The 11253-nt window shown below is 34.3% G+C and overlaps 1 protein-coding gene across 1 annotated transcript in view; it reads right to left on the bottom strand.

Annotated features, from left to right (window-relative positions):
- Nucleotides 1-429: 429 nt before the first annotated feature.
- The window catches only part of LOC147601656 (uncharacterized), a 32453-nt gene continuing 21629 nt past the window's right edge, over nt 430-11253 (bottom strand). Inside the window, exons 3-5 of the mRNA XM_086741470.1 lie at nt 3821-3875; nt 2231-2305; nt 430-1706 (exon numbers count right to left, since the gene is read on the bottom strand). Coding sequence (XP_086597596.1) covers nt 1650-1706; nt 2231-2305; nt 3821-3875 — 187 coding nt within the window. The 3' untranslated portion in view covers nt 430-1649. The remainder of the gene's footprint in view (nt 1707-2230; nt 2306-3820; nt 3876-11253) is intronic.

The following is an 11253-nucleotide window of genomic DNA, read 5'->3' as shown; positions in this document are numbered from 1 at the left end:
TCTCTATATGGGATGGTAACAATTTTACTGAAACATTAAAATGTTTCTTACTTTTCATTGTTCACGTCTAATACTAAAGTCCTAACTAGCACTATGTGAAAATATTTTCTTATCAGAACTTCTTTGTCTATAAGTAATATTATCTTATCTCTTAGAAGAATTTACACCAAAACAAACAAACAAAATCATTATACAAACAAAATTATGTATTTTTTAAAGCTTTCCAATTAGTAAGAATTATTTGTCAGCAGAGGCCAATTACCTTTACTGTAAGGATAAAGTCTTAATGAATTACATATAATGCAAGTTCAATTTACATTGTAGAAAAAAGCCAAACCCTAGTGTATTATTCAAAGAAAACAGAAACAAATAATAAGTTTTCCCAAACTCATTTATTTCTTTAGGTATGTAAAAAATCCAAACAACATATTCAAAGAGACAACTTAAGTGTATTCAAATGTGTTTATGTGTTCGAATAATTCAACGTCATTCAAAAAGCTAGTTCTTCAAATTATCCTAGCTTACAAGAAATCCTAAGACACATTTAGCTTCAAGAAGATCTTCACACATCTTTGTGATAGAAAATAAACATTTTTTCTTCATAGTTTTTTTTTAGTTCCTCACTTTATTCTCTACCACATGAGGTCTTAAATACAGAAAATGTCACAAAACCTAATTTTTCATTATTTGATAATCTCAAATCAAGTACTGCCTGATGCATCACACAAAGTACAACGTCCAACTGAGCAAAAAGTTGCCAAGTACAATTAGCAGCTTTTACCTGTCCTAAATCCATATGCAAAAAAAAAATGTTACTGAAGCAGCTGAAGAAAAAAAAGAGAGTTCTTAGACATCAAATGTGAAAGTGTATCATGTTCAAAACTACTTTATGTAATGATTGCTGGTTTAATATACTCTTACGAATAAGTTTAAGGGGTTTATATTACAAGTGTACTTAAATATAGTATACTGAAGTAACTTAGTTATTCCAAACCACAATAGCTTCTTAGAGCAAAAGAGGATCATAACTTAATTTTGTTCCTTCTTCTGAATCCCATGCTACAAACACAGCATATCTCAAAGGGCAACACTACCGGTATAATTTAAGACAAGCATACTGAAAACACAAAAAAACCCCAATATCGTGTTTCTAAATAGCAGAAAGGTTTCAGACACAGGCTAACCAACAGAACCACCACAGATCTGTGGGGTTTTCTTTATTATCTCTTAGCAAACAAGGAACACGAGCTTTTTTAAAGGCAACTGAAAAGATGACATTAAAGCTCCAAGTTTTCTAAGATGTATTTAGATAGAGGCAGATGCCAAAATCTTTCTCCTACTTCTATAGGATCCTCATGTTTAACATCACTATAGCAGAGGAGCTGGCAATAAAATTTTAAGAAGCTAAAACATAAAATCCAGAGGCAAATTCATTATTATATTCTAAATTTAATTTGTATCATCAAACAACAAATAATATGCCAATTAACATTCAATTAAGGAACTGTATTTCCCATGGATTTGTGTCTTTATTTTCAAATGTTGTATTTTATTTTGTTATGCACATCTATGATAACATTAATGCAAACATGTTTTTCTTACACAAGACAAGATTGCCCTAATCCTTTCATTATATGCTGAAAAGGACTTTAATCCACAGGTAGCTGCATTTCAGGCAAGGTTCGAACAAATTTCAGGCAAGGTTTCTAAAACAAATGTTCACAAAATGGTAGTCAGATATACAACAAATCAAATCTAGGCAAGTCAGCAGTAAGAAAAACTGTTCAACGTGTTATTGTTTCAACTTCCAAGTCCTATAGCCAAATGTCCAGAGAACTTTCAGCACTAGATGGCACCCTCACAGAGAGACTCGGGACCAGCAACAAAAGTTATCCTCTAGATCGCGAAAGTGATTCGGAGAATGTCACTCCATCGAAGGCACCATTTATACCTTTACTTTCTGGAAATGAGCAGCTTTGATTTTCTAGAGACCTGTATGTATATGACATATGCAAATTATCTGATCTATAGCTGGCACTCAAAATTGAAATACTCATCCAGTGCAAAAAAAGTCAAATACAGAGTTATTTTTCCATTTGCTCCTTCACACTATTATCTTGAACTTTAGCCTTTAGAACATGTGAACGCAAGCATAGTCTACGGGATACTCAAGATGGGCTATGCTCTTAAAAATCACTATATGAATGAAAAAAACCCCACAGACACTAACCTCTATATCCGTTTGAAAGTTAAAGAGGTCTATTCTTTGCCAATTGCTTCCATCCAGAGCTAAAACATTCCATGCCTATGGAAAACAAATACAGTTTATTTACTACCTCCACTGCCTGCTCCCTTCAGCAATTCCAATATAACAAACTCAAATACAACACATTATACAATTTCAGGAAAATAAGAAAAAAATTGTAGATATTAGCAGTCATACAACCAGCTAAAAACAGAATCTGTGGAAATTAGTCTCAAATCTCCTAAATGGAATTCACTTCAAAGGCTAACTTATGTCCATAAAACATGCAGGAAAGCAAGAAATTAAATGTAAAGTACGTTCAGCAAGGACACAGCAAGATTTAACCCTCCCATTTTAAAAAAGCTTTTGTAAATTTATCTAGTAGGTTACTTTTACTAAATCTATATGGAGAAAAGTAGCTGCAGATGAGATTACTTCCAATAAAATCACAGTTCCTCAACCTCACTAGTTCCTATTCAGAGAGGAACAGAACACTTTCAGAAAACTGCTGACTTTCCACTGTTAGGATCCGGCCTTTCCTTTACACATGCTAAGTTACATGTACATGTTTAAGAACTTGTCCTTTGCTGTCAAAGCAACAGTTGTTCAAAGCAGAACAAAATAGAAAAGCCACAAACACACTCAGAAAAAAAACGGAAAAAAGAATACTGCATCCAACTGACAGGTAGTTCTGAAAGAAAAACACGCCTTATTCAATCACCTTGGTTTTCTTCTGTTGTATTCTAGGCTTTAGCTGCAGGTTCTAACAAAATCTGGTATTAGCTCACAAAACTTTCTGAAGTTGCAGGTCAGTGTGATAAGAGCGTGCGAATGAAATTGTTACACATCTAATTATACATTAAATCAAACTAACAAACAAAAAAATCCAACCAAAACAAACCAACCCAAAATCCAATCCTCATAAAAAGGAGAAAGAAAAGCATGAAATAAAAAAACTTCTTTCATGTTGTATAAGAAAACACTTCATTGTTCCTACATCAAGTATCTACAGAGTATTTTTCATTTTAATTTAAGAAAAAAAAAATCAAGATGAGCTAAATATAAAAGCTTACTTAGCATGCCTTCTCTATTATCTTCTGTTGCCTTTTTCCCCTACTAGTAGTCCATCTACTTAACACCTTTTGTACTTGGCAAGCAAATGATGGATGTACTCCTTAGGCACATGGTGTACATTAACCGCACTACATGGAATTTTAAGCAGAAAACATGCCTGAAAAATAGTGTTATACAGCCACACGATTTATAAAAAGCAAATGCCATTATGCCAGACAGGGCTTAATCCTTTCTCCAGATATAGAGCACACACCACTGGATATCTTTTCCATAGCCTTTAAACAGAAGTCCAGTACATAGCAACTAATTCCACATTTGAATGCAAAACTGGACCCACTGTTTATTTGTTTTAATAAAGAAAGAGGCTGAGAGAGTTTTGATTTTTTTTTTTTTTTTTTTTTTTTTTACAGGCAGCACATTGCCCTAAAGCCCATGATTTGCAAGTAATTAAGAGAATAGCTTCGCAAAGAACAACAAAAAGTCCTCGACATAAATACATACCTTGGAAACTTGTGCACATCGACACAAAGTAACTATGTCCAAGAAAGAAAATATTCTAGGAAGAAAGGAAGATAATAACAATTAAAATCTTTTATTATAAATTCAGACTAATACATGGATTCACAGTTCTATAGCTGAATGGCAAGATACCAGTTACACAAGAAGCAAGTTAAATGCAATATGAGAGTTTAACCAAATTATTTTGCTTATTGAATCTTAGTTATTATGAATAATCATGATTAATTTAATGAATAATTACCATAGTTATCATCTAAAGACAGTCACCAACAACATTTTAGAACCAGTAAGTGCTGCTTCCAAAAAAATCTGTTTTGTTTCCCTCTCCTTACTACCCAAACATGTATGAATGATAACAAATTCCTTTTTCTTCTTTTTAATTCAAATAAACTAGCTTGAATACCTTTAATTGTGCTACATTTAAAGAAATAACGTACAGAAATTCAGGTGAAGATTTCAGAGGCTAGTGAAGAGTAAGAAATGAAAAACAATGCACAGATAAATCCATGTTCAAGAGTCTAAGTACTAACACAAAGAACGATGACTCAAATTTCTAAAGCTGTTTCACAGTGACTACCAAGTATAACAGTCAGATCTTTTTATAAAATTTACTCTAGAAGAAACAACCACAATTGAAAATTTAGCATTACTATTCTGATCATGGAACCCATTCCTCAAGGCTGCCAACTCTTAATAGTTTTCTGAAATAAATTTTTCACTGTCAAAATGAATTTTGCTAAATATCATTGACAAAGAACAAAAATTGATTAAAAGGATGTTCTCAGGCAAGAAAAAAAAATAAAAATCATTAGCTTAAGCATAAAATATAGATCCTATTCCAAAATCACTTTCTGTTACAGCGAACAAAAGATGAAATATATGAAAGATGCTAGTGTAATTCAGTTATAAACCGCTACCTGCTCGCCAATGAATTTTTCAGTCATCAAAACTATGACAGTAATAATAATTTCATCTTCTAGTGAGATGTTAACAATGAGCAGCAAACACAACTGGTAAGAGATGTTGAATTTAATAATGTAAAATTCTAGTTACTATTTTCCAAGTGGATATCTAAAGCTAGAGCTCAAAATGGATCTTAAGTGCTGTGATTTTTAGATGTGATAAGAGTCAAGACACATTATGGAAGTTAATGGAACTACTTCTTAAACGTAAGAGCCTTCTGGAAGTCTATTATGATGGCTTCAGATATTAAGTTTCCAATATTTCAGTAACACATGAAAACACTCTTTTTCACTGTACAGTAATACATTTTTTTTTTTAAAAAAAAACCATTAGCCATGCAAATAAAATAACAGACACTCTCAAAAGCTATGAAACAATTTATAAAACTCTGTCGATAACATTTATTTTGATAGCTTCTATTTAGTCATTTGAACATCCATTCTGAGGTCTGCCCTCTAAGAAACTTAGTAGTGTTTTATGCACAGAGTACATACTTAATGTGCTCAGCAAGATTGCTGGATTGTTCGGATGAGCACTGAAAGCATTCTCTCTCTTTCAAGAGCAGCATTTATACCAGTGACCCACCATGAACCCTCTTCTGAAGTCACCTTTCCCTCCACCATGAGACAAACGACAGAAGACAAGTATGTGGAGACTACGCTAGGGAGCTGCAAAAGTTTCTTGGCTTGTAGAAGCTTCCTCATAGTACCACTGTATGAGTGGAATCAGAGGGTTATGTTAGATTTAAAGAAGCTGAAGCACAAAAGACAGATTTCTATGTTACTTGTAATGAAGAAAGGAAGAGTTGTGACAAACCATTTCACAACACAATACTCCTGCCTAAATGAAGAACATGACATGCTTTAGAAGTGATGTATCAAGTTCTACTGAAATAGAAAATAACAGAAGGAATTGCAAGATGTTGAAGAAAGGGTATTTTTATACACTGCCACTACTCTGAGTTGTCTGGCAGTCTGTCTTCCTGTTTGATTGTTTATTGCTGTCAAGAAATCAATGCTGATGTGTGATTTCTGCTAAAAAAGTAAAAACCAAATGCAGAACAGATGTATTTATCTTTTCTCCATTCTATATGAAGTGCCTTTTTTAAACGGTGAAAACTAAAAGTGATCATTCTATCTTAAAAGGAGAAATACTTTATTAAGTGTAAACATTCGTGATGCTTTTTTTTTTTTTAAATTTTTGTTCTAAAGAAGAAACTCCATTGCAAGGCAACCCAAGTTCTCCCCATCAAAATAGATAACAACATTGGGATGTATTATAACCCAGCAAAATCAGAATTATTATTATTTGATTAAATACTGCAATAAGTAAGAGATTTTTACAATTCTAAGAATTCTAAGAATAATTCTAAGAATAATTTTGCCAACTTGCCTGAAAACATTTCTTCCACGCTTTCCTATTTATTTACACTCTATAGTACAGTCTTACACACAAACCATTAACATACACTTGCTTCTCTACTTGCAGTCCTGCAGAACTACCAGCAAATACTTACCAGTCAGGGAAACTAGCCAACAAGACACAAGACTCTAAGGTTTAAAGTAATTTAGAAGTCTTTGTAAGACTTTAAATAAATCTTTAAGAGACTTTAAACACAACCAACAACTGAGATGGAGACAGCAACACTGACATCGCTAGTCATCTGTCAGTGTCAGCCACTGACACTGTCTGGCGCTTACAGTGAAGTACTATGTCAGCAGGCACTCGTAATTTTAAAAAGTGGAAAAAACTACCAAGTAGGGCAGCTGATGGTTGTATAGCACATCTGTCCTCTATGACCATAGCTATGCAGAGGGAAGCTAATGCAGCCAGCAGCAGGATTAATTTCCACTTAAGTCTTTGGCACAGATTAGTACAGGGAAACTGGAAATTAAGTTAATAGATCCACAGTAAAGTTCAGGATAATCTATTCTGACTTCCTATACCCCAGGCTATTAAATTTTCCTTAGTTATCCTGTATCAAGCTCAAGAATCTGCTTACCAATAACTGGAGCTCTTCAAGACTTTTCATCCCTATGCACATACCACTCTGGACAAGCGCCTCATGACTGGCCTTGGAGACATTTCAACGTTAACAGTACCTGCAGCTCACATGAGTTCATGCCAAAGGTGCAAAGAGTTGTATAATCTCAGAGTTCCCCAACTCCTTTATGGTAAACTTGTATTTGGCCAAAGTCTAACTTCCAGAAAAGGACCTAATCTTCATTTGAAGGCCTTCAAGAGATGGAAAATCACCACCTTCTCCGGTAGTTTGTTCCACTGGTTAATCACTCTGTTAAAATGTTTGCCTTATTTCCAAGGTGAATGTCTGACTTTCAGCTTTATGTTTTTTTCTACTTTTCTTCACCAAATTAAAGAGTGCTTTAGCAGTTAGTACTTTCTCCTCATCAAGTTTTAAAGCCACTTATCATGTCATCTTTAATTCTTCTTTTAAAGTCCTTTTATTTTATTTTTTTAAATCTCATTTTCTCTGCACATTCTTCATTTTTCCAGTATGTTTCTTCAAATGTAGATCAGAAGCATGTGAAGCATTAAAAATTTTTTAGTGTCAACAAAGCTGTACACAAAGTATGATTTAATTACTCCCATTTTCATAGCCATTTCAGGCCACCGTAACAGCCTTTTTGACACAGCATCAGACAAGAACTCTAGAGTATCTTACCCATTTCACCCTCACATCATTTTCTGGGAATACACACTCCAGAGCACAGCTCTCTGTAGCACTCCTAAGTCCTATATATCTATCCACATAAAACTAATCTAGAAAATTAATCTTGTTTGAACACATCCCAATTTATCATGCTATTTGGACTTCCTTGTCTTCACAGTAGTTTACCATTAGAGTTCTTTTTGTGTCATCTCTAACTTTTTTTCCAGTGACTTCTGAAGTACTGATTTCTAAAGCATTAAAAAGAAAAAAAAAAAAAAAAGAAGAAAAATTATATTGGGCCTACCTGTTTAATCTCAAAGAATGATATTGTCCCATCACTTATTTTCCAGAAAACCACAACAACTATCAGTTATATTCCCCTCTCTCAATTTTCTATTAAAAAGAAAAAAAAAAAAAATCAATGGTGAGTTCTTTCCATCACATACTAAATATGAGGCTGAGTTTTCTGATCATCTCTCCCTTGCCTAGTTACATGTGTTACAGTGAGGATTCATAGTCTTCTAGTCTCCTGAAATTTTCTTGATACCCAAGACTCACCAAAACTCAGGGCCACAGACCTAAGTCACCTTTTTAAGATACTGTCACTGCAATGTATATGGTCCTGCCAACTACAAGAAATGACAATCTACACTGTCTATAATCTTCCCGTGTATTTCCACACATGCTTCATTATTCCTGTGTGCTATAAACAGACTGTCCTGTGTCTTTCCAAATACAGAGATAGCAGACTCCTAATATTTTGTTTCCCTCCCTATGGAGCCATGGAAAGAAACATGTATTTCTCAAAACCCCAACTCTGTGCAGAATACCACCTACAGAGTGAGAAATCAAACTGTGCAAGAGTCAAACTGCTTCTCTCTCGCTTTTGTAAGGCCCTTCCCAATTTGATCATGTAAGGAATAAGCTTTTGCAATTATTCATTGTAAATATTTTGATACAATACTGCATGGATCGATAAAAAGTGAATAACAAAATGCACACAGTAAGTACCACACACTGCGTCACCATACTGTGACTTCCTGGAATTTTGACTTTCCTCTTTTAGCAGGTTTTTCTCAGAATTTTCAGGAAGAATGCCCAAGCATACTCTGTTAACAAGCGACAGGGGAAAAGACTATCAGCCACTCTCAGTTCATTACTACCCTTTGTCCTCCATTTTACTAAACACCCTACTGAGGTATGAGTCACCTCACCGACAACTGTAGCCCAATGGTACGTACAATAAATAAATATTACAATAAATATATACAGGCTAGAAAACACACAGATTAGCATTATTAATATAATCATATCGATATAAATTTATTCATGCAAATTTTACTTTTAGGGACAATGCTCATGTTGGTGTACTTCCATCAATTTTGCAGGTAAGAACCTGCTCCATTTGTAAATTGCAGTAATATCTTATTCAATAAAACAACATAATAATACTTGTCTTGGAAATATAAACAGTGAGGAATATTAAAAGCTTGGAGATTCTGACTATTTTGTGGTTGGTTTTTTTTTTTTTTTTTTTTTTTTTAAAGTATCTTTTAGCACATTTCTGTCAGGCTTGTTTTCAGTAGAATGTCGCTAAAGGCTGACAAACACCAAATTTCCACATGAAGCACACATCCACTTACTCATCCAGTGCTTGGCTTTCCAGGTCAATTATTACAACAAATCCATTTTTACTACGGATGTGCTACTTTATGAAGTAAAGCACTTGAACTAGAAACTGTGTGAGACACTCCAAAACTTTCAAGTGACTTTTACCCCTGCAACTTCCACTTGCAAACTACTCAGTATAAGATGTCTTTCTCAGCAGATCTACACAGTAAGTCTTTCAATAACAAACGCGGCACCATAAAACATTTCTTAACAAGCCAAATCTCCTTGTCTTTTGCCCAGATGGTTATTGCTACACAATCCTTACACAAGTATTAGCAACTGGAAAATCACAGACTGTCTACAGGATGCCTAATGTCTATTTTCAGTTGAAATAGAAGTCAGCTTTTTTGAGAAATAATCAGCTCCATTGGATTAATTTTATAGTTACAAGACAGCACCTAACTTTTTATAGCCTATACATTTCTTGCAAGACAAGTGGATCATATTCCTTGCTCCTTAAAAAATAAATAAGTTCTACTTATTCATAAAGTATGACCATATGTAACGCAACTGCAACATTTTCAGTACCAAGTTTCCTTAGTATCTGAAACAAAACACTTTGATAAATTCAAGAAGGGCCAGTTCTGTTTAATTTACTGCCAAACATACAGAACACAGCAATTACATTACGTGGTAATTTCTTTTGCATGGTCAAAAAATATGTAGCTAATAGATACAACTACATTATGCAAGTCATGGACTAACTTTAGCCTGAAAATGAAATCCAGAAGAAAGCACGAGTGCATCTCTCTTGCATCTCTGATTTATATTTACTTGGATATTATGGATGCATAATGCGATTTAAAAGGTAGTATTTTGTAACCTTGTAGAAGTTGAGTTAAAGACTCAAACTTACATATAGTAAGTGTCCAAAAAAAGCTCAGCCCGTGAAATAGATTTTATGTAGTCTTTCACAAAAGGTCAGATATATGTTAGAATCAGTTTCAGCATCCTTGCTTAACACTGTTGTACTCAAAATAGCTCGTCATCTATCAATTTTGAGCAATCACCTCATTTCATTGGTTGTCCTGATTCATGTAACAGCAAGACATGAGAATCTTAAGAAGAAAAACTTTAACAACTGTTATTAGAAAAGTATCTTAATATTTAACATCATTAGGTCTTCAATAATACTGATTAGGAATCTCACTGCAGTGCTTCCAAAAGCAAAGCTGAAGTAGAAAGTTTCACAATCCTTTCTTCACTACGAGTTGGTTAGATTATTTTTATTAAAAAAAAACCAAACAAACAAACATTCTCCTTTCCCAAGGCAATATTAATTAAAGACCAAATGCTGTCTTTCAAACAAAAGGACAAGGCAAGTCATGTGCTTTACCTAGAAATTAAGTGGTAACAAGCTAAGAAAACTCCCAATACCCCCACACTCATCCTTCATGCACGTCAACATCTCCACAATATCCTCCATGGAATATTTGTAGAGTGGGACGATCGAGACTTCTAACTTTAAAAGCCCCACAGTTTGTCCAGTTTAATCAACTCTTGTATGTGCTGCATGAGCTACAATGTTCTGTAATTTCTAGAACCCTGCATGTTGCAGCTCATATTACTCTTAAGCTTCATTAGCAGGATTTTAATCAAAGTTTTAGCTATAGATGCTCTTATCTAGAGCACAGGTGCTTATTGGGTTTTTTTTTGTTGTTGTTAGTTGGTTTGTTTGGGTTTTTTTTTTTTTTTTAAGCATCAATCAGTAGACAGAATTCTGTACACCATTAGGGTGTAAACGGGGCTCAGCTGAAGATTTCCAATTTACAGAAAAGTATTTGATAAATGAGAAATTAACTCCTACTTACGGGCAGACAGGAATTCATGAAAGGAGACACAGCTTGGGGAGGATACCTCACATACCCATACAGCCAGGCTGTGGGCTGCCTGACTCAAAAGCAGCTTTGCAGAAGTACCTGGGGGTCCTGGTGAGCGCTATGTCCAGTGACAGAAAAGAGGCAATGAATGCAAACTGAAATACAAGAAATCTCACTTGAAAAAAAGATTCCCCCCCCCCCCCCGAAATGTTGTCAAACACAAGACCATATTGACTAGATGGTTTATCAAGTCTACACTTTGAGATATTCAAAACTCAACTGGACAATGC

This window comes from Chlamydotis macqueenii, chromosome 2, assembly GCF_036417535.1.
Source record: "Chlamydotis macqueenii isolate bChlMac1 chromosome 2, bChlMac1.mat, whole genome shotgun sequence".
Taxonomy (NCBI): domain Eukaryota; kingdom Metazoa; phylum Chordata; class Aves; order Otidiformes; family Otididae; genus Chlamydotis; species Chlamydotis macqueenii.
The sequence above is the reverse complement of the archived record's forward strand: the minus strand, read 5'-3'. Positions and strand labels throughout refer to the sequence as shown.